This window comes from Hakea prostrata, chromosome 1, assembly GCF_041222555.1.
Source record: "Hakea prostrata isolate BN-2017 chromosome 1, UWA_Hpros_2, whole genome shotgun sequence".
Classification (NCBI taxonomy): Eukaryota; Viridiplantae; Streptophyta; class Magnoliopsida; order Proteales; family Proteaceae; genus Hakea; species Hakea prostrata.
In genome coordinates, this window is record NC_142600.1 from 64,124,833 (window position 1) to 64,147,580 (window position 22,748).

At 37.8% G+C, this 22,748-nt stretch overlaps 1 protein-coding gene across 1 annotated transcript in view; it reads right to left on the reverse strand.

Moving 5' to 3' along the window:
- The window catches only part of LOC149029389 (threonine--tRNA ligase, mitochondrial 1-like), a 28,587-nt gene extending 7,014 nt beyond the window's left edge, over window positions 1-21,573 (reverse strand). The window contains exons 1-16 of the mRNA XM_089141732.1: window positions 21,249-21,573; window positions 20,756-20,867; window positions 20,090-20,215; window positions 19,309-19,368; window positions 12,947-13,036; window positions 10,615-10,689; window positions 10,379-10,507; window positions 10,197-10,286; window positions 9,700-9,788; window positions 9,512-9,608; window positions 9,346-9,432; window positions 8,770-8,854; window positions 7,776-7,870; window positions 4,246-4,278; window positions 4,072-4,158; window positions 2,222-2,314 (exon numbers count right to left, since the gene is read on the reverse strand). Of these exons, the coding sequence (XP_088997858.1) occupies window positions 2,222-2,314; window positions 4,072-4,158; window positions 4,246-4,278; window positions 7,776-7,870; window positions 8,770-8,854; window positions 9,346-9,432; window positions 9,512-9,608; window positions 9,700-9,788; window positions 10,197-10,286; window positions 10,379-10,507; window positions 10,615-10,689; window positions 12,947-13,036; window positions 19,309-19,368; window positions 20,090-20,215; window positions 20,756-20,867; window positions 21,249-21,559 (1,659 nt within the window). The 5' untranslated portion in view covers window positions 21,560-21,573. The remainder of the gene's footprint in view (window positions 1-2,221; window positions 2,315-4,071; window positions 4,159-4,245; window positions 4,279-7,775; window positions 7,871-8,769; window positions 8,855-9,345; window positions 9,433-9,511; window positions 9,609-9,699; window positions 9,789-10,196; window positions 10,287-10,378; window positions 10,508-10,614; window positions 10,690-12,946; window positions 13,037-19,308; window positions 19,369-20,089; window positions 20,216-20,755; window positions 20,868-21,248) is intronic.
- Between the last annotated feature and the right edge of the window lie 1,175 nt (window positions 21,574-22,748).

Sequence of the window (22,748 nt, forward strand, 5' to 3'; positions counted from 1 at the left end):
AAAACAGATGGAGACTGGATTACCCACATTTTCTGGTGAAGGGAGTGCATCAGAATGGGTCAAAGAGGTCATATTGTTCTGTTAGAAACATCAGATTGAATACGAGCATCAACTGGAGTGGCTCCCTAACACTTGGATGAAAAAGCTTTGGAGAGGGTTTATCATAAGAACTGGCCAGTGTTTGATTGGGTGAGTTTCAAAGAAGCCCTAAAAACCCATTTTGGTGATTGGCAAGCAATAGATCTGAGCGCGGTTCTGGAACAAGGTGCATAAGCCAAAGTCAAAAGGGGATTCCAAAAGCAGAGTTGAATGGTGATCGGCGAGGAGACAAAGCAAGTACAAGGTGACGGGATATCAGACTAGTGGATCCAGAGCCGAGTAAAAGAATGGCACTCCGTTCGTTGCTTGCACCCAAGTGGTCGAAGAGAATCTCGTTGCAAGGATCTCCCAGTGACTAGCAATTTGCGGTTTAATTAAGGTGGAATCGCTCTTGATTTGTGTCTCAAATCTTGCCAGTATAGAGAAGTGTTCAGTTGGGCAGCACAAGCTTTGGAAAAGTCACCGTGGATGAGGGCAATAGAGAGGGAGGATTCGTCGGCTTTGTGGAGACAGAAATGGGGTGATCTCCGGCGACAAATTGCATCAGAGCTAGGAGGGAGCGTGAATCACAATAAGCGGCAAAAGAGGAAGGGAATAGTAGGGTTTTGATTACAAGTCTTGTTTGGGAAGACATGGTCCAGGATTGGGTTAGGGATGGACTGGAGATTTAGCTCCAAGTGTGGATCAAACTTATTAGATCCCTCTGCCGATTGGAGTATGGGTTCCAATACAATAAAACGACGAAATGGGCTTTGAAGGACCCACTAAAGCCCAATGATTGAAGACAATGGATCTGGCTCATGAAAGAGCGGCTCGCAGCTGCACTCTACAAAGGATTAATCGGCCCAACCCAGCCTTGGCCCAGAAAACTTCCAACCCACTTGTGAAACAGTATGACCAAGGGCAATACAAGAACAACATTGTTCCCTCATCCCTTCCTTCCGTCTTCCTCATCTTACCTGCACATAAAGGGGCAAAACCAAGGGCAAAGAAAGCCAGAGGCTCAAAGTCCAGCAATCGATCACCATCAAGCCTCCAGGAGCCGAAGGGAGGGGCATAAGGCTCCCAATCGATAGTGGCCAAGCACCCTCAACCACCATTGGCCGCGGAAAAAGCCTGGTGCTCTCGACGGAACTCCCGGTTCAAGACACTGACTCCGCCAGATCTTCAGTTTAAGGGACACTGACAACTTCTAGCCCCATTCCATCGCTCAACTTTCCAGAGACCTCTAGAGCGGCGCAATACCAGCTTACACTTGGGATACCAAAGCTTCCAAAACCAAATCAACCTTTCAGTTGTACCAACATAAATAGGGTGCTTCTCATTTCTCTTGCAACCATCAATGGAGCTGTAGTTCACCATCTCATGGTCAACACTCCATGTTCGGTGCAAATGTCCTTTCTAGTGGAGCTGGAAAATGAAACAAAAATCGAAGGAATTCACTTTGGGGCAGTTCTTTATGAAAATAGGGTTTTCTCAGTTTTCAAAGGAACATCATAATCGAAGAGTCTATACGTCTTCTAATCACTTGAACCCAAGAAGCCATCAAATCAAGTTGAAGTATTGATAATAGACATGAATGTGCAATACATGAGGAGATGGTCTACACCTTGGGAAGGTTCCGGTGCCTTATTTTCTAACAACAGTTGCATCCTCGGAAATGGATTGTTATTGGGCTATCGAGAGTGTTACTGAGTTGGAATGGCTGTGTGGCAAGCATGTGAAGATCAAGCTTCTAATTTTCGTTCACTGTGAGGACAACGTGAATTTCAAGGAGCCGATAATCTTAGGGCCCTAGGATCATGAGATTACGCCACGTGGAGAAGAAAGAGAGGGTTAGAGGTGATTGGGGGATTATAAATAGAAGAGAAAGTGTGAGGAATAGGTAGGGAATATTTTATGTGAGAATTTGGGCAGCCTATTGGCTGAGGTTAGCAGTGTGTTGTGGAGGTAACTGGCACCGTTGTAGCCAGTTATTTTGCTTATTAGTTTTCGTGCTCAATTTGCAGGTTCTAATCAGAAACCTATCAATGTTAGTGTCCAACTCTGTATCTTAAGCAAAATGATGAGCAATGTATATAATATTCCACACCTTAATAGAAAACAAAACGAGTAATATTACCTGCCATGGCCTGCCAAATTCATCCAGTGCATCTGACAAAGCTTTCTCAGCCAGTTCCCATGTTTCTATATCTCCTAGGTATTTGTCTGGCCGCTACATCACATAAGAAATGATATTAAAGATCTGAAAAGTTTTAGTTAAACTCACACCATACATTCCTTCTCTTTCTCAAATCAAGATACAGAAGGATAATTCAGGATTCAAGAGGATGGCATAATAAGTACCCTTACTCTTTTTTCTATTTATTTTCATTTTTTTCTTGTGAATGCATAAGGGGGAAGGTTGAGAGAAGAAAAAAGAAAAGAAAGAGAATCGTATCTAATCATGGTACAGTCAACTGTTGTAATCAGAATAAACAAAACAATATGCCCAAATATGAAGATATATCTAGCTGAGAATAAATTTATGAGGTACCAGTGTAGCAATATCGTATTTGAACAACTGTCTCTGCATGAAATCTTTAGTCCACAATTTTTGGCAAGTGCCAACACCACCCTCCCCACACCCCCCCCTCCAAAAAATAAATAAATAACATACACACAGATATTTGAATAGCAAGCTTATTCCATAAAATAGATAGCAAGCCAGAGAAGGGGTTGATTGGGATCAAACTGAACTAAAGTTATGTTGGATGCCAAGAAAGGATGAAAAGAAAACATAATAAGACAAATAATGATAATGCAATGATTGACTTCTGTCTAACTCCTCCAAGTTCAATTTTTCCTTTTTATCCAAACATAGCCTAAGATGGGTGGAGGAAATTCCCCAAAATTAGGTATACGACAAACAAGTAAAATTTTCTAAAAAGAAACATATTGATACATAGGCAATATGTATATGTGTGTGTGTGTGTGTGTGTGGAAACTAGTCCCAAGCGTTAATACCAAAGCAGTGAGGCAACCACAGCATTCAAGGGTCTTCGTAAGTGCCTTGGTGATAGGGTGGCCATGCGGCATCATCAATTTAAACAAAGCATTTTGATGTTCTTTTTTTAGTGCTTTATTTGGCACAAATAGCATATTAAAATATATTTAATTCTGCCTATATGCTAAGCAAATATTAAAGAATCATACCAAATCAAGATTTTCATAAATAAATAAACGTTTATCATAACCTAATTAATATAGCATACAAATATGATCTCTAAGAAATTTGACCATTCAAACAATTTTATTCTTTTAATTGAGAACTTTTACATTAGATAATACACAAAACCAGCGTTTTGACAAATCCAAGATTGACTGTATCTTATTTAGGTAGGCAGTACTAATGTTCTAGTCAAACTTGTTTGGGGTACACAAATGCTATCAATATTACTCTGCGAATAATTTTTTAAAGATGTCAAAACAAATTAATATTTTACCATGCCTATGGTTTCAATGAAGAATTCATTATATTAAGATTTATGGAACTTTTAGAGTTCAGAAAAAAAACCCACCATTAAAAGGTTGAAGCTCTTATCTACCGGTGAAAATCCAGGTTTGGTTCTTGTCTTCTTGAACAGTTGAACTGGGGAATTAGCCTTTTCTTCCTTTTGGAATTTTTGTTTCAACTAATTTGTGGGATTCAAATAGGGGGTTAGCTTATTTCATTTACTTAAATAATATATTAGGCATAACTAAAGGAGAAAAGCACCATTGAATAAAGCAAACAGCTGCCTAGCCCTCCAATAAACAACTGGGTGCCTTGATAACAATGATCATAAAGCCTGAGCATATGGACATGACTGCAAATGAATAGAGGATAAAGCAGTTTGGCGAAAACATCTATTGCATGACGGATCTTTCTTATTAATTTTTGAGTTGATTAATGATGCACAAGAAGGTTAAGAGAAGGACAAACTTGCATACCGTTGATAACTCCAGCTCAAATGTGAACCCAAATATATCATAGCAGTAACTTATAAACTCCAACACGCCCTTGACTTCGCCTTTTATCTGAACATTAATCAAACGCTAGGATCATTAAGCAACAAAATACAACATATTCATGAGTAAAAAACACACAGCAGCAAACATAGTCACCTGAGATTCCCTACAAAAGATATGAGCATCATCCTGTAGGGTAATGAAGGAGATGGCATGTCAGATTTAATAACTCAATATAATCATATGACAATATTGTTCTTAAAAAATTTAGAAATATTTCATTAATTGAATTACAGAGCAACAATTATGACAGAACAATTCATTTTCATCACCATGGTCTAATTATCAGGAAAAAAAGGAGCGCACACATAATTAAAATATAATGGGCATTGAGAGGGGCAATCTAGATTTAGGTGATTCATCATGCACTTCCATTAAACTGATATGAAACGGATCCTGGACCACCCAAAAGAAGGCCCAAGGAGGTAAGTACCCTGTGGCTCTACCAGCAACCCAGGGAATTTCTGCCAGCATAGGGGTATTTTGGTCATTATGGGTCCACTAGTCAAACCCAATCTGACCTAGCTTGATTCATAGTCTTGTTAGGAGTTCAGATCTACTTTTGTTTTTGGATTTGAGTCCTTGGTTGTTATGAAAGAGTCCTACCTAGAGAAGGATTCCTTTAGTTGGATCCAATACGTTAGTAGGATCTCACAAGTCACATCTACTTTTATTTTTAAATTAAGTCTTTATTTGTCAAGTTGTTGATTCCATAACTAGTTCTATTTTCAATTTGGATCATTCTAAAGTAAGATATGATAGAGTCCTTGTAAGGGTATGAGTCTTTATTCCAAATAGGAATCTTAGTTTAATTTGCTTTCTAAAGTTGAGTCATAGTGTAAGTTCTGTGTAAAGGCTATAAATAAACCTCTCCATAATGTAAAATTCGGACTATGCTTTGGTGAATAAAATTTGAGAATTGGAGCAGGTGAGGAGTCGTGGGTTCCCTAGGAGAGAACTTGCAGCAGTGTTTGTTCATATTTTCTGCAATTGTGAAGTTCTTCAAGTCCCCATTATCTTTCTCAAGTACAAAGACCCCACCCAGCCCTATCCCCTCTCCTCCTTCTTCTTCTCTCTCTCTCTCTCCGAGCCCCCTATTTCCCTTCCCCTAGCTTGCAGCAGCCCCTCCCCAGGCCCAAATCCCAGTTCCCATATCACCCTCGTTTTTGTTTTCTGGAGTTTTTGAACTTTTCTACGAACTAAAATTCAAGGTTAGATCTACAGCAATTTAACAGTTAGATCTGTCCCAAACTTTAGAAGCCACATCCTCCCAACCCTAGAGACCTTCCCTCTTAGTTTCAGCCCAATCGGACCAACCAAATCCTAATCTAGATCCTAAGTTTCTTTGTTGCCCCAAATTCCCAAAAGCCCTAGAAACCCTAACCATACTTCCAACCATAAATTTCAAACCCTCATCCAAAACCTAATTCCTTTTAGTATTTAATTCCCTATCACCTATTGAACTCTAGACCTTAACCCTAGCCCTAACCTAACCCTAAGAACCCTAGATTCTTAAGAAACCCTAATTTCCAAAACCCTAGAACCAAAATTTAAATTACAGCAAGGTCATAGTTGTCAAAGCGGCTGCCTAGGCGGCAAAGCGGTTTTTAAGCCTCCTAATTTTTTACCATTTAACGTGACAGACAGTATTTTTTTCCACTTTTTTGCCTAGGTGCTATCGATTTGCCGCCTTGTGTGCCTTATTGCCGCCTAGACGCTAAAGCTGCCGCTTTTTTACATTTTGTAATTTGAACATATTATTTTTTCTTATTTTTTTTAATCATAATTTATTCTACAAAGCCGTATATAAATTTATATAGGTGAGTCATTTCGGAATTGAGGCCCAATTTGCAAATAAACTCCAAGGCCCAAAGTGTCTGTCAACAATAGAATGTGAAGCATGAGCCATACTCAACATCGATAATCAATTAATCATTAAATAAACAATGACTTGGAAATTAAAATAATGAGATCCATTAATTTATCATGTTGGCACTTGTTTGGTGGAAAAAGGAAAAAATGGATACATCAATTTTGATTCCAATTCGAAAATATTCTTCATGTATATTTAAGAAAAAAGTAACGTTAAAAATAATTTGTAAAATAATTTCACTAAACTATATATGAATAATATTGTTGAATGTTTGTTTAGCTTATTATTAAAAGTATTTGTATTAAAATGTAGTTTAAAAGTGGCTGCATTAAAAATTTTGACCCAACCGCTTTAGTTGCTTTATTGCCGCTTTGTCTCCTAGACGGAGCCCCCAATCGCTTTGGTTGCTTTGCCACTTTGACAACTATGAGCGAGGTTACTGGCTTGCCACTCTAATCCCTAACCAAACCTAACCCTCCCCCTTCCCAACCCTAGAACCCCTTGACCGGCCTATTTCCGTCAATCGTAGGATGTTACAAACCCTAGAAGACTGCTGATTCACTTGAAGAGGATCTTGAGGGTGGACCTAGATGACTAGATCTAGGGCTAGCATCAATGAATTAAACCCTAGATCCTGGTTCACATATAAAAACTAATGATGACTCCATTTGGAGCAATAAAACCAGCCAGATTTATGAAGAAGACTGTCAAATAACATAACAGACAGAGGTGGAAGTTGAATTAATGACTGGCAAGATCAAATTGAAAAGAAATACATCAACCAAAAGTAAATGTTTTTTCCTAGGACTAGGACCAATTGGCAGCAAGATAAAGGAAACTGAAGTGGTATGAGTTGACAAAAATTAAAAAATAATTATAAAAAATTAAAAAAAAAAAAAAAAAAAAACAGTGCATGCTGCAAGAGAAAAAAAAATGCCACCATGCAACTCTTAAGCAAAAAGGGAGGGCAGAGCAGTTTTTCCCAGGACCAAGGGGTAACAGGCTAAGAGCAACATGCAATAAGTGAAGAAAGGGCAAATTGGTTTAGTTTAACAGAAAATAGCAAATTCACCAGAAGAAAGTTTTGACTATAATACAAGATGATACTGACATACTGTTTTCTAGTTTGAGATTATCTGAATTGAAATATGTTGCAGCTATTCATTAGAATAAGCAACATTCATGACTAGCTATGAGGAAATAAAGATGATAATAATAATAATAATAACAACAACAATAATAATAACCAGACCAAACAAAATAGAAGACAGATGTGGGGTAGATCAAGAAAGGATGGCAGGAAAGAATTAGTAAAGCATTATTGCTCTACTTAAATAAAATTACTATTCAAAAGTACAAGAAAAATATACAAAAGTTGATTGGAAAGCAAGGATCCATGTAGCGGACCCCATTTAGTTGGGACAAGGCTTCCTATTGTTGTTGAAGGCCATTTGAGATTGGAGAAAACATCTTCCTCAAATGTTCTAGCAACCATGTTAATAAAAGTAGAATTATGGATGAAGATCAGTAAAAATTTTTAGAATTTAACATGGTGAGAGATTTATTCCCTCAGTTGCTTGGGAATAACATCACAATTCCTGAAAGCATGTCACGCTCATGGCCTTATCAGTTCAATGACTAGTCAGGCTTAATATATGTGACTTGTTACTTAGGATATGAAGGAACCAAAAAGAGTCCCTAACTTCATCCCCAATGGACACCGTGTCATAAAAAAGAACACTAATTACAGTACCTGCTGAAATCTCCTGACACGTGTTAACCCAGTTAGAGCACCACTAGCCTCATTCCGATGTAGAACTCCAAAATCAGCAAGGCGCAGAGGTAATTCTAGAATACCACCCACAAATAGTATAGCGGGATTACAAAAACAGCAAAGAATAAAGACATAGGAATGAGAATAGAGAAGTATCAAATAAAGGATAATAAAAAGAAACAGATTATTTTATTTTCATGCACATAGAATTACCATAAAGTTAGATAATTAGAAGGATATGCATAACAGAATTGTAGAATGATGCACATCTTCATATTGGCCATATAATATTGCATTAGAGTCGAAAGGTAAGCAGAGATTCATTTAAGTCTTGGCATTTTAATCAAACTGAAAGAGCAAACTCAGTTCATAGACAAAATAGAATTTTGTATTCGTTGTTTCTCCATTCATATGACAAAGGATGATATAACAAACCAGAACTGAAATTCCTAGCTAAAAAATTAGGATTTACCCCTTCTTAGGTTTTCTTCCCCTGATGATAAAAACGAATCTCAGCCAGGACCACATAAAAGCCATAGACTGATAAAAGCTGCACATCTCCTATTAATTTTAGGGGATATTTGCAGTACATTTAAATCAACAAAATGAAGAGTTTCATCACCTAGGTTAAAGATATACCGTTTACGATTGGATCAACTAGAAAAAGAATCAAGGTTTCATTTAATCAGTTTCACATTGTTTTCTCCATGCATGAACTTGGTTCCATGATTCAGCTGAACAGCTCTATACAGGATCACAGAAAATGACCCAACCAATCATGTCCACTTTAAAAATGGTCAAACACAAGTTAGTTCATAATTTCAAAATAAGCAATAAGCCTACAAAGCAATGCTCCCTCAAGGTCCATAAAGAAGGTCACTTGTAAATGAAAGCTGTATGATTACTTATACTGGAAAGAAATTGCTAAAAATTACACCTACAAAGTTAACAAAAATTTTAACAGAAAGTTTACCTCTGTAAGAACGAACTCTATGGTCAAACATCAAACAGTGCCCAGGACAATTCATTGGCTTAAGTCCAAATTCTTGTTTCTCAATCTGCTCAAAACATGATACATTATTACACCAAGAAAAAAGTCTGATGGGTCTCAAAAATAAAAAAGCAAACAGACTATCTCAAGTAACAAAAAAGGCATATTAGAAAATAAGAAACAAGTACTTGAAGCAAGAAAACACTTCAGATTGTGTGATACATCCTTATTCTTGAAGTTACTTTCCTCAACTAGGGTAAAAATAGGACCATCTAATTACTTGCTATACATCCAAAAGAATTAGCCACTGGACAAAACAAGTGAAGTGTTTTTTAACCCTAGGGGGTTTGGACAACTAGAAAGTATCTGAACTGTAAAACCTATTCTGATCTTCAGTATCTTTTTCTCTCCCCCCCCCCCCCAAAAAAAAAAAAAAAAAAAAAAAAAGAATTTACATCTTTTAGGTTCATATTTATGCAAAATGTGAAAGGATAGAGTACAATCAAATTCGTGAACAAGTTAATCCAGTATCTTGAGAGGACTGCTAGAAATTTTCACCTCAAATAGGAACATGTTCTCTTTGTAGTTAGCAGCATGCCCAGAAGTTTCCCAAAGTTGCATATTGTACATGTTTGGTGTTAGAACCTGCAGAAGAGAACAAACGCACCTGACATAAGCTAAAACTATCCTTAATCAACTGGTAAAAAGTGGACATTACACTCACCTCTTGGTAACCCCTCTCCCTATACTGAGTACGTATGAATTCCATTAACTTGTTATAAACTCTAGTGCCATAGGGAAGGAAGAACCAACTTCCTGGGCTGACAAGTCAAAGAATTCTAGTTAATGGTTGTAAAACACAACATCCACTGCATAAGTTATTATAAGATACCCAAGGATTTGGTTCATCACCTAAGTGGGTGACAAAAAAATAGCTCTTGTCTCGCCCCCAATAATCTGTGGTCATACTTCTTAGCTTCCTCCAGTTGTTTAAGGTGTTCCTGCATTAAAGACAACAGGTAAGAGTTCAAATGCGGAAAACCATATAAGGATCCAGATAACAAGATGATATCCATTATACAAGAAACTACAATCAATGACCCATTCATGAAATGTCACCTTAAGGGATGGCAAATTAAATAGCAAAATGCAGCCATCGTACAACTTTAAAGCTTCTTTTTTAGGGTGGATTGGGGGATAAGTACTAAAATAACCCAAAATCAATAGCCATGTCATGAAATTTTAAAATAGAAATTTGGAATATAAAACTGATGCCTCCTTATCTAATTAATTAAGGTTGTCACGACACATACTTCACATATACAAAAAAGCAGCTTTACATTGCTGCCCTCAGTCCAAACATCTAAAAGACAAATTTGTCCCAAGAAAAACCCTTCAATATAACAGACCTTCAGGCGCTTGGAATCTGGAAAAGATATCCCATAAACTCTCTGCAGACTTTCACGCTCCTTTTTCCCCCTCCAGTAAGCTGAAGAAGCCTGGACACCGCAATAATAGAATTAATGCAAACAGCATACGCACAAGCAAATTGCTACTGCTTCAGTCATTCTATATCAAGTGATTTTATCACCTTTAAACAAGCAAACGCCTTGACAAAAGAAGTGTTCGGGATGTGGGGTCCACGGCAGAGATCAACTAATGGCCCACATCGGTATACAGTGATGGTCTTGTCTTCAGGCAATTCATTAATGATCTCAACCTGGATAAGACAGTTGGATTCTAAGCCTAGTCCACAGAACCACATGGAAATAGAAATATCAAGAAAGAAAGGATTGCAATATAACGAATGTGTCAAGAAGACAAAACCTTAAAATTATTATCAGAAAACAACTCAAGAGCCTGTTGTCGCGTCACCTCGATGCGCTCAAAAGGCTGTTTTTCCTGAAAAGAGGATAGGAATGAAAAAAATATTTCATAGAAAGCAAGGATTTTGAAGACAATAAAATAATTCTTAAGGTACAACAGCAATGACGGTAGCCCACCAAATTCTCAGAATCAGAACTTGATCAGTCAAAGAAACAAATCCTTTTGCTAGTTCAGTCAACAGCTCAGGTGAATTATCCACCTTTAAAATTACCTTGATTTTGCCAATATTTGCACAACAGGGAATCTCACTTTAGGTATCAAAATACTATATTTTATTACGAAACTGTCTGACCAACACCTGAATGATACCTCTATATCAGGCCATTTGGTAAAAAAAATAAACAATCCCAAGATCTGTAACCAATCAAAGGTAGTGAGCAGAAGAAAGAGAAATTGAGGAAGAAGAAGAAAAAATAATTGGAGAACAAGGCTGGGCAATAGAATCTATGTTTTCTACCATAATAGCAAGCACATAATTATAAAAAACTGAAACAGAATTACAAAAGGCAATATAACTCAAATATAGCTCTTAACTCTGACCTAATTAAGCCTAAAGCTTAGTAGGAAACTCACTTAGATTAGGACACTAGTAACCAAAAACCCAAACCCAATAAAGAAACCACGACAGGGTGACTCCCCATATCATGTTAAATCATATTATCCCTCCTTATCTCTAACAAAAACAATTACAACTACAACCATTTAGGAAAGCATGCAAAAGGCATTCAAACCCTTTCTGACACTAAGCAATGAACGACAGGGAAACCGACAAACAAAGCAACATTTTCTAGCAGAAAAGAGAGAGAGAGAGAGAGAGAGAGAGAGAGAGAGAGGGTCAATATAAAACTGAAAGCACCAAGTAAATTGCATTCCTCTTATTTTTGTCTCCTAGAGGAGTAGAGAAAGTAGAAATTATGTGCATCACAAGTACATGTGATTAAATTATCAGAGGTACAAAAGGCTGCATTAAAGATCAAGAATGTCAGATGAAAGATTAGCCAACTAACTGTAATAATGGTTTAAATCCTGATGGTAAACAAATACAATCTACTATTGCAGTTCAACAGTAAAGAATTAATCAAAGAATAGAGGTACTTAAATAACCTGAGAGATAATACTCTAGAAGCTGCAACATTTTTTAAGGTATCATAAATAGGGATCTACTAATTGTAATGAATATCACATCAATTACGTTCAGAGTAAGCATTAGACAGTTAGGCTATCTATTACCAAAAAGGGAGTTGTTGAGTCCAGGGTTTTGAGAATCGGTGCATACACATATCAACTCATCGTTCTAAATCTTGTCAAAAGCTCGAGAACATCGAGCTCCTTCAGATCAGTAAATACCCTTATTTGGTGAGAGCAAGTTAATATCAACACCGAAAACATGCACAAATTTAAGTTACTTGTACCATCTCGATGAGAACACTAGCAAAGAAATAATTTGAGTCTTTCACTCAAATAATTTTGAGCATGATGACAGAACAAGTTTACTCTCAACTGATGATATGTAGCATTATAACAGACAAACAATGGATCAAATAAAGAAAATTTCAGCAAACGACAGCAAAATGCCAAAATCATCATGAAATATGTGCATCATATAAATCCAATAAGCAAGAGCAGTTGCAAGTAAGATCTCACACTAAAATTCTCTCATCTCCCCTCTCATAGATGCAAATAATCTCCATACAAGTAACAAAACAGTAGAAGAAGAGAAAAAAGATGCCGAAGGACCAGTTTAGAGCCGCAATGCTCCAAATAGAATGACTATCATGGATTGCTTGCTATTTATAGATCACTAAAGAAAGCAACTTAAATTACAAAGTAAACTAAGAAAAAGAAACGAAATCACCATAAAGGCAGAAATCTAAGGGGGGAAGTGCACCCTACACCCTGTGTCTAGACACAAAAGGAAGCAAACTGAGTGCCCTCCCCAACCCCACACCCCACCCCCCAACAAGGAAAAGAGAAAGGTGGCATAACCACCCTGTTGATGCTGCCATGCTTGGCACATGGACCATGCTCCGCCACAAAGAACTCATGCCCCAAACTAAAAAGCATGAAAGCGAAACAACAAAAGAGAAATCACAATAAGAATATCACATATGGGATTACTTTAACATCCATCTTAACCGTACAAAAATTGGACCCAGTATATTCTGGTTTGCACAGCCAGACAGGTCAAGCCAGTTCAGCCACAAACCTGTACCACACATCCAGTAAAGAAAATCTACTAATATGAAGACAGGCATAATAAAGGTAAACATACCGAAACAGCTTTCATTGCCGCTGATTCAACATTCTTGAAGTGATCCTCATTCAGACCTAAGTCACCATAGAAGGCATCATAGTAGAATCCCTATCAAAGGCAATTATACAACTTTGTGAGAGAATTTCACCACACATATTGACTTAACAATGCACAGCAAACAAAGCTTCCAGCAAAACAAAATCAACTAATATATCTATAAGAAGTAAAGGATGTTTACGCAGAACTCAAAAAGCAACAAGAGCTGTTATAAAATCAAGTTGACCATGTTTCTGAAGCTAACAGCGATCGATAATTCTGGAGACTGAGAGAGGCTGGCAATCCTCTGCCTCTCTTTCTGATTCTCCTCTTTCCTCTCTACGGCTTTTCCACCTCTTGTTCTCATCTTCTCTTCGTTTCAGAAGGAGAGAAATTGGCAGTCATCTTAGGGTTTCTGAAGAGAACAGTGATCAACAATTCTGCAGGCCTCTTTCTCCTCTACTTTCCCACCTCTCGTTCTCATCTTCTCTCCCTGCTTCTCTGCCCCTTGTTCTCATCTTGTCTCTCCTCTCCTCTCCTCCTCTCTCTCTGGAGACTGTTTCAGCGTTTATTTTCACCTCGTTGAGGATCCCTATCTTCGAAGGTCTCTTTGGCATTGGGGGAAAGCCATGAGGACCGTCGTTGCTGATCTCTCCAATTCAATTTCAATCTAGATCTGGACTCATCTCCTTCCTCTATCTCTCCTTCTCTCTCCCTCTACCCTTTTTGTTTCTAGGTCCAACTTCATCGTCGAGGCTTCCCATCCTCGATGGCTCCTCAGGCATCAGGGGAAGTTGTGAGGGCCATCATTGCTGATCTCTCCAAATCAGGTTCGATCACATATCCAAATTCATCTTCTCCCTTTGTTTCTCCTTCTCTTGCCCTCTCCCATTCTTTTCTTCTTCTCTTTCCCCCCTCTCTCTCTCTCCCCCCCCCCTCCTCTTTCTGTTTCAATGTTGGCTTCAGATCAAAGGGTTTCAGCCCTTGACGGCCTCTTTGGCATCGGGGGAAATCCATGAAGGCCATCATCATTGAATTCTTCAAGTCCAGTTCAAACTCAGATTCGTTTTCATCGTTCTTAGTCTCAATTTTGTGATGCTACCAACCCTAGCATCTGTGGTGTTGCTGCATCGGTCCCTACTGCATGTCCAGCAAAATTGTTGCAACAAAGGCCTTTCGTGTCATCGACCAATCGGGAGGCTGCGTCAGTCTAGCTGGGTCAACTGCCTTTTTGGTCCATTTTGGTTGTGGTGGTATTTTCTGGTTTGATTGTATGGCTTTGTGCCACTTGTGATCGTGCTCTGCACTAGTTTTATGGAGCTTGTCTCTGGCTTTGTACCTTTTCCTTCCCCTTTTCTCCTGTTTGATTTATTCATCCAAAAAAAAAATCAAGTTCGCCAAAATCAACAAGCTTCATCACCTTTTATCCTTGATATTCACAAGAGAGTGAGGGCACTAGAAGACATTATTTCTATCACCATTATCAAAAATCATCTCCATGCCAATCCAGGAAGATGTAAGAATTTGAAAAGGTACACTTCTGAAATGTAGAGAAGACTTTTCTTTGAAATTATTGATAGTCAGTTAAGAAGCCCATGGTGAAAATTAAAACCAGGTAAATACAGTCAATTTCGTATGAAGATGAGGCAGGATAAGGCTTCAACTCTACCCAATAAGGCTTTTGAGATTTGGGGAGGAAACTGATGGTAACTAGAGAAAGGTTTTAATAGACAAGTAAGAATGAACAAATCAATCAAGGGAAAGCACTACAACATCATGCATTTTTAAGGCATGTATTTGGAAATTCATTCTCATACTACTTGCTTATCCCTTTAAGGCATCAATCTCAATAAGCATATAACGAACAAGAAGCTACATAAGGACTCTGCTCTAAACTCAGCTTTTTTGTACCATCACTGGTGAAGCAGCCATTAGCTGGTTTCAAGAAAGCAATTACTTCACAACACAATGAAAAAGAGAGGTGCATTTCAAAAATCCCCTTGAGTCAAAACACCAGTATTGGACTGGTTAGATCCTCCAATCCATATTAGCAACAGAAGGGCACAGCCCAATCTAGATGATTATTTTTTTACTGGACCAATGGATTCTCTTTTATGGATCATGCAATCCAGATGATTCAGAACAATATCCAGAAAATACCCAATCAGGATGATTTTCCCAATGGAGAATATCTCCCATATCCAATGGGGGGAATAGGCATTTTCAATTTCTCTTTACACAGGGCCCCATCCTACATTGGTGAAGATGACCATAAAGGAAACCAACGTAAACCAACAACCATAGGAAATAAAACAAATCTGCAATACCCCTCAGCAAGACTGACACATTGATCATGCAGATTAAATAATTCCTTTCCTGGCACAGGAGATGGCGGAGGCACCCCTCAGGCAACCAACCAAACACACGCATCAGATTTTGTTCAACAAATTGGAGGGCTTTAAGTCATTGTGACCCCACCAAGGCAATATAACAGCAGGATCATCAACGAAGTGGGCAAAATTGTGCAAGTTTTATCCTCCCTGGGCCAGGTAGTCATACTTATTTTCTCTTCTTCAATGTCAATTTGTTAACTTCCAGTTACTTTGTTTTAGGGTTTTAGGGTTTGTTCCAAAGCTGATTGTATTTGAAAGAGCAGGCCCGCCACCACTGTTTACTGCACCTCATCTATATTCTCCTTAAAGGGATTGTGTTAGTAGATACTATCTCAATGCCTCTGCAGGAGGAGTGATGTGAACACCATTTTACTCCCGGCCAAAACTCTAAGTGGAGCCCACTAGATACCCCTAAGAAGCCTCCCTATGCTGGTCAAACCCTCTAGGAAGGGTATTTTGGGCATTTCCAGCCCTAATTAGTTGCTGGAATTTGATTCCAGTTTAATTCAAGAGCCCAGTTTGGTTAGGAAGTTTATCTTGAGTTGGCAATTGAGTTAGAAGATGAGTCCTTAGTTCCTCAAAACACTAACACGTGACAAATTAGAGTTTTAATTAAATAAGAATTTAGCATGTGCTTATAAGAGTTTTAAGTTATTTAAACTTTTATTTCAGCATGAGTCCATTAGGGACCCTTAGATGTTTTGATTTTATCTAAAAGGTTGAGATTATGTGGTGGGATCCTAGTCTATAAAGGAATCCCATTCAGTGTCAAGAGTCTTGTAGTAGGCTATAAATAAGAGCCTACTCTCTTTGTAAGTTACGTCTGTTTATTGAATAAAAAGTTATTTTGTTGCGGACCAGGGTTCATGTTGAGGGGGCCTCGGCAGAGTTTAGTAAAGTTCTTCTTCAATATTCAGCACAATTAAAAATTTCCAGCAAGTGTTCTTCAAGAATCAAAGTAAGTAAAACAACCTGAGCCCCTATCCCCTTTCTTCCCTACCCATGCAAGACTCCCCCACCCCTATTCCCCTTCAACCCCAGCCCCTCCCCTTCAAACCCATTAGTGGGCAAAATTTTGGCAAGCTTTATCCTCCCTGGGCCAGGTAGTCAAACTAATTTTCTCTTCTTTAATGTCAATTTGTTGACTTCCAGTTACTTTGTTTTAGGGTTTGTTTGGAACAAGTTCAAATCTTATTGGATTTGAAAGAACAGGCCTGCCACTACTACTAACTTCACATCATCTATATTCTCCTTAAAGGGATTGTGTTAGTAGATGCTATCTAAATGCCTTTGTAGGGGGGAGTGATGTGAACACAATCTCCCCTATTTTGGGCATTTCCAGCCCTAATTAATTGCTGGAATTTGATTCCAGTTTAATTCAAGAGCCCAGTTTGGTTAGGAAGTTTGTTTTGAGTTGGCAATTGAGTTAGAAGTTGAGTCCTTAGTTCCTCAAAACTCTAGCACATGTGACAAATTAGAGTTTCAATTAAATAAGAATTTAGCATGTGCTTATAAGAGTTTAAGTTATTTAAACTTTTATTTCAGCATGAGTCCATTAGGGACCATTAGATGTTTTGATTTTATTTAAATGGTTGAGATTATGTGGTGGGATATTAATCCATAAAGGAATCCCATTTAGTATCAAGAGTCCTTTAGTAGGCTATAAATAAGAGCCTACTCTTTCTTTGTAAGTTAAGTCTGTTTATTGGATAAAAAGTTATTGAGTTAAGGACCGGAGTTCTTGTTGAGGGGGCCTTGGCAAATTTTAGTCTAGTTCTTCTTCAATATTCAGCACAATTAAAATTTTCCAGCAAGTGTTCTTCAAGCATCCAAGTAAAACAACCTGAGGCCCCATCCCCTTTCTTACCTACCATGCAAGACTCACCAACCCTGTGCCCCTTCAACCCCAGCCCTTCCCTGCCCCTGTGAAAACCTATTTCCCCCCCCTCTTTGCTGCCATGACCTGGCACCAGCCTGCCCAACCTCCACGACACTCCTGCACCATTCTCCACCCCTTGCGATATCCCTAGGCCCTTCCCTACCCTTTCCCTACCTTGGAACACCGTGTTCCCTTCTACAACCCATTCGGCCCTCCCTATCTGTCTCCTCTTCCCTGCGGCAGCAGTAGCAACCCTCCCCTGTTAAGTCATTTGTCCCACCCCTTGCCTCCCCTTTTCCTCCTAATTGGATCTCACATCACCCCTCATTCCATCCCTACCCTTAATTCCATCTAAAACCTAAAATCCTAACACTTCTGAAAATTCTGCACTTCATTTTCTTCATTACATTTCTTCATCTTCAACCTCTAGACCTAAACCCTAGTTCAACATAAACCCTCAACCACACCCTAACACCACTTACGATTGGCATCTCCCACACCACTCTTTCCCCTTCCAAATCCTAACCCTAGTTGATTTCCCTAAGAGTCCCACCCCAAGTAGGAACCCTTCAACTAAACCTAAACCCAATTAGTACTAAATCTGAAATTACAAAATAACCCCAGCAGCCCCATTCCTACCCTAACCGAAACCCTAGGCCCTATTTTTAAAAACCCACCTGTTAAGATCAGATGTGAAATCAACATTAAGCAGGGTTTTAAGTGTTCTAAAAACCTCTCCCCTTTTACCCTAAGCCTGGCTGAACCTACCAAGACCCCTATCAAGAACCCTAAAACCCACCCTAAACATCCTATAATAATAGTTTTCTTTGCTGGAAGATTATGGGAAGCCCTTAATTTTAGGCAAATCATCATCCAAACCCAGACCCTAAAATTGGGTTTACAACAAGGAGTGACCAAACATCATCTCTCCTTTAATTTTGTGGATCAAATTTTGTTTGCTCTTTGGACATCTCATTGGGAAGCTATTATGATCTTGCGGTACCTCAAAAAGAATCCTGGGTGAGGTCTAGTTTAATCTAATCATGGGCATGGATAGACCAAGCATTTTCCACATGCTGATTAGGCTGGATCCCTAGTTGATAGAATGTCGACTACAGATTATTGCACATTTGATCGATTGAAACCACGTGCAAGTTTTTCCCCTTTTTTTTTTTTTTTTTTTTTTTTTTTTTTGGGGGGGGGGGGGGGGGGGGTAGGTTTTCTACTAATTCATCAAGTAGTCTTGTACATCTTGTGCATCATAGAAAAATTTCTCCTCTTCCCCAGGTACTTCCATACATATTATAGAAAGAAACAGACAGTTGTGGTTGATGGAACATAAGATGAAAAGGCAAGGTGTGTGTTAAATGTGAACTGATGTGGGTGAAACAGTGTTGGCTGACCTTGGGATTAAGAGATGATTCGCCTATGTAATTGTGGTATGATAATCAAGCTGCTGTCCACATTGCATGTGTCTACGAAAGAACAAAACAAATCGAAGTATTCTCCAATTTCTCAAGCAAGCTCCAACAAGCACTTAATTGCTTCGTCATGTTTGTAGAGAGCACATTTGCAAATGTTTTAACAGATCTTTGTGGAATCTTAAGTGAGAATTATGTTCATAACAAGCTGAGCATGATTAACATCTGTGCTCCAGCTTGACGGGGAATGTCGGTAATGTCTCTGAAGTCTTTTTTTTTTTCCAATACTGGTGAAGTCTTGATATTACTCAAGTACAACTTAGGTATTATGCTGTATTTACTCTTGTTTTGTTTTATTTTTTGTCTTTCGTTCCCTAGAGTGAATATAAATTGAATGGAATAAGAGCTCCAAACTAAGTTGAAACTCCCAAGGTTACACAAGCCTATAGTCCCTCATTGTTCTTCCTCTCTTCTCTTGTTATCTTTCTCCTTGAATTTACAGTCTGTGATGTGATATAATGAAAATACCAGAACCAAATGAAAATGTGAATCAAGTGTTCAGCAGAAGCCAGAATGTGCATTTGAACTAGTGGCATCAATACCCAAAAAAAAAAAAAAAGGGAGTTCTGAAATAACTATGCTATACATTACCTCTCCTCTAGTAGTACAGGGTCCAATGCAAAGTTTGCAACCATATTGCTGCTCAAGAGACTGCCATGAAAAAAAAAATTAAGTAAATTCCAGTAGCCCAACTAAGCCAAGATCTATTGGGAAAGGGAACATATTATTATGATGATATTAAACCTTGTCAAGATGGCAATAGAAAATAGAAGCGAATATATAAAAACTCATTGATCTGGATACAAATGGTATACAGAATTATAGATGATAACAAAAATGGATATTGCGGGTCACACATTACCATTACACAAGTTTTCTCTGGAATTTCCATCCTGTTTTCTTACTGCCAGTAAAGTCCTTTTGAGTTTTGACTAAATTATACAAGATAATCCTTGACTTAAAAGAAATAAGAATTTCATACTTAACATATGAATAATTGTGGTATATATCATTAAGGGCAATTCTGGAAAAGAACTAGGGGCTTGAGATTTAGCGCCCTTGTAGGACTCCCTTTTGAGTGGTTTATTTTATCTATAATTATCCTTTATTTTATTGAAGTATCTCGCAACATGAGTGAGGCTCCTACAGCTTTCTCTTGATTTCTCTTCATCTTCTTCCTCTAGGCTCTTCTGCCTCTATTCTTCTAATGATTGACATACAATAATCAGCCAGCTACAAGATCTTGTTTCTACTTTTTTTTTCTTTTGGAGATCCATAACACTTATCGTTTATATGACTTAAACTATGTAGAACTCTCTTGCCAGATTTTAATAATAATAGTAGGAAAATATAAATTCTTTAGCAAGTTCACCTCCCCAAGGATGTGAGCACTAGAATGCCAAAATGTGTCACGCCCTTCATCATTCTCAAATGTAAACAACTTCAGATCACAGTCTTCCTCAAGCGGTCTTGCCATATCCCAAAGAACTCCATTAACCTATAACATTTAATAGAGTGAAGTGAATGAGGACAAGTAGGCTATTCAGGTTTGCAAGTAAATATAACTGTCGGAAGTTGTACATACTAACATTCCTTATCTAAAAGCACTAGTACAAGATACAGAGGGGGGGAAATAGAGAAATCCATTAACTTGCAAACTAGAGCTTTAGTGATTTGATAAGAGGATCTAAAAAAGAAAAAAATGTGACAAAGAGAAAATTTTCGTAATAAAGGAGGGATAAATTTTGGAAAACAAGCCAAAAATAGGAAGAGAAAGAGTCAATTTCCATTATAAAAAAGACAAATAACAGACTAGAACCTCTACACAAACTAGAGCAACACAGACTCTTTTTCAAATGCTATTCACCATCTTCAACCTATGTGAACATAAAAGGAGAGGTAATGGACCCAGACACCAACAGACTCCACAACTTTTAGCTCTCAAATATCCAATTATATACGCATACTCCTAAGGGTTCATAATATCAAAGCTAAAAGAAGGAGGACATGCAAACAAAACCAAGCATTTAATATGCACCTGCGATATGATAGCATTTGCACCCAAACTTTTAGATATCTCCTTAGCAATGTCCATTGGTGTCGATAACCACTTCTTGCCTTCCTTGACAGTGCCATCTGGCAAAGTTATTCTACATTTCGGAACTCAAAAAATAATTTAGAATGCAATTCATAACGGGAAAACAAAACCAGTAAAAAGATCTAACGATGTTAGTTGAACTGAATTACTTCGGCAACAATCTTTAAAGAACATGAAAAAACTAAGGATGAGTTAGAATTTAGAGACTCATCAAATTTAGTCACTACCCCGTACAAACATGTAGTTTCCTCATTCAAATGACATGGTTGAAATCAGAAAAACGAGAGTTAAAAGTTGTTAGGAATATGAAATCCACCGTGTAACCATCTCATTTCTGACATTGTCCTAACTATGGATAGGTAATACTGTGTAATGGATACAGGAAAAAATAAATCCAAAGGAGCGAGAAGGGCTACGTGGGTGTGTCTCTTACTTAATAGGTTCACCACCTATGCGCTCAAGCTCGGCGATTTGCTTGGCTTTGATTTCCTCGAAGATATGAATTCGTCTAGGGATGACTTTCTGAAGATAAGCTTCGTCCTTGACGAAGCTTGGTGCAGAGGGCTTGCGCTCGGGATTCTCTCCCATTGCCGGCGGCGCAGCGGCAGAATAAGAGAGGCGTAAGAGGGAAGTGGAGCTTCGGTCCAACAGAGAAGGAGAAACAACGGCAGCAACTCGCAAACCAATTAAGAACCCGGAAGCCTCAACAAGGGGGCAGAACATGAAAAAGACATTTCGAAGCATCAATTTAGTTTTAACGCTACCATTAGCGCGAGAGGGTTTTTCCTCGCTTGACAAGTTTTAATTACTTTTGGCCAAAAAAAAAAACAAGTATTAAATTTTTAATTACCCAAAAAAAAATATATATATATATATATATATATATATATATATATATATATATATATATATATATATATATATATATATATATATATATTATTTTCTGTGGGGATTTTTTTATTTTTTTTCTGTAATTTATGCAAGCATAAAAATATAGAGAAGACCAATTTTTTATTTTAGGGTTTTTTTTTCTATTTTGGAAAGATGTAATTTAATTAAATAGTAACCCTCTTTGAGAGTGTCAATTGCATACAAAAACCGTTTAACAATACCAAGTCGCACCGTCTAAAACTGTACCGATTCTACACTGTTCAAAAATTGGTACGCTACGTTCCGAAACCGAATTTCTTCTGTATTGTTTCGGTTTTAGGTACTCATATCGTCGGTATATACCGAAACCATACTGAATTGGTACCGTACCAAATTAAGAAAATAAAATGTAATTTTACAATTAAAACACTTTACCTTTACCCTATCCCTAATTTCGTGTTTCAGTTTTTCATTTCGTCCTTCACTCCTCTTCTTAGATTTACTTGGTTTGTCTCTATTTATTAGATTTACTTGTTTTGTCTTTGTTAATATAAGATTTTATCAATTGTTAGATTGCAATTTCATTAGGATCTTAATGAACTAATAACCAAAGGGGCATGGGTTCGTTCATGCCAAAATTGTACCGCACGAGATACCGTGTTTAAACCATTTTTCTGCACCTATTTAATACCGAAACCATATCAAATTGTTGTTGCAAATACAGAAATTGTACCATACTGTATTAATTCAGTACAGTACAGTTCTGGTTTTCGGTATTCAAAGTTGGTAATATACCGAAACCATATCGGATTACTGAAACCGTTCCAATTGACACCCTTAATCCTCTTGGGTAAAACCAACTTAAACGTGTTTTTATATATAACAAAAGAAGAAGGGGTAAAAAAAAAAATGGATTCTTTCAGTTCTTCAGCTTTCCCTCTTTGTTTTTTCCAACACCTCCTATTCCAACTTACTTTTTTCCTTTAGGTAGTATCCATCCACATTTAATTTTATGAAATTGTTCTATGGAGGTCTCAGACTCTCAATTCAATTGATGTTT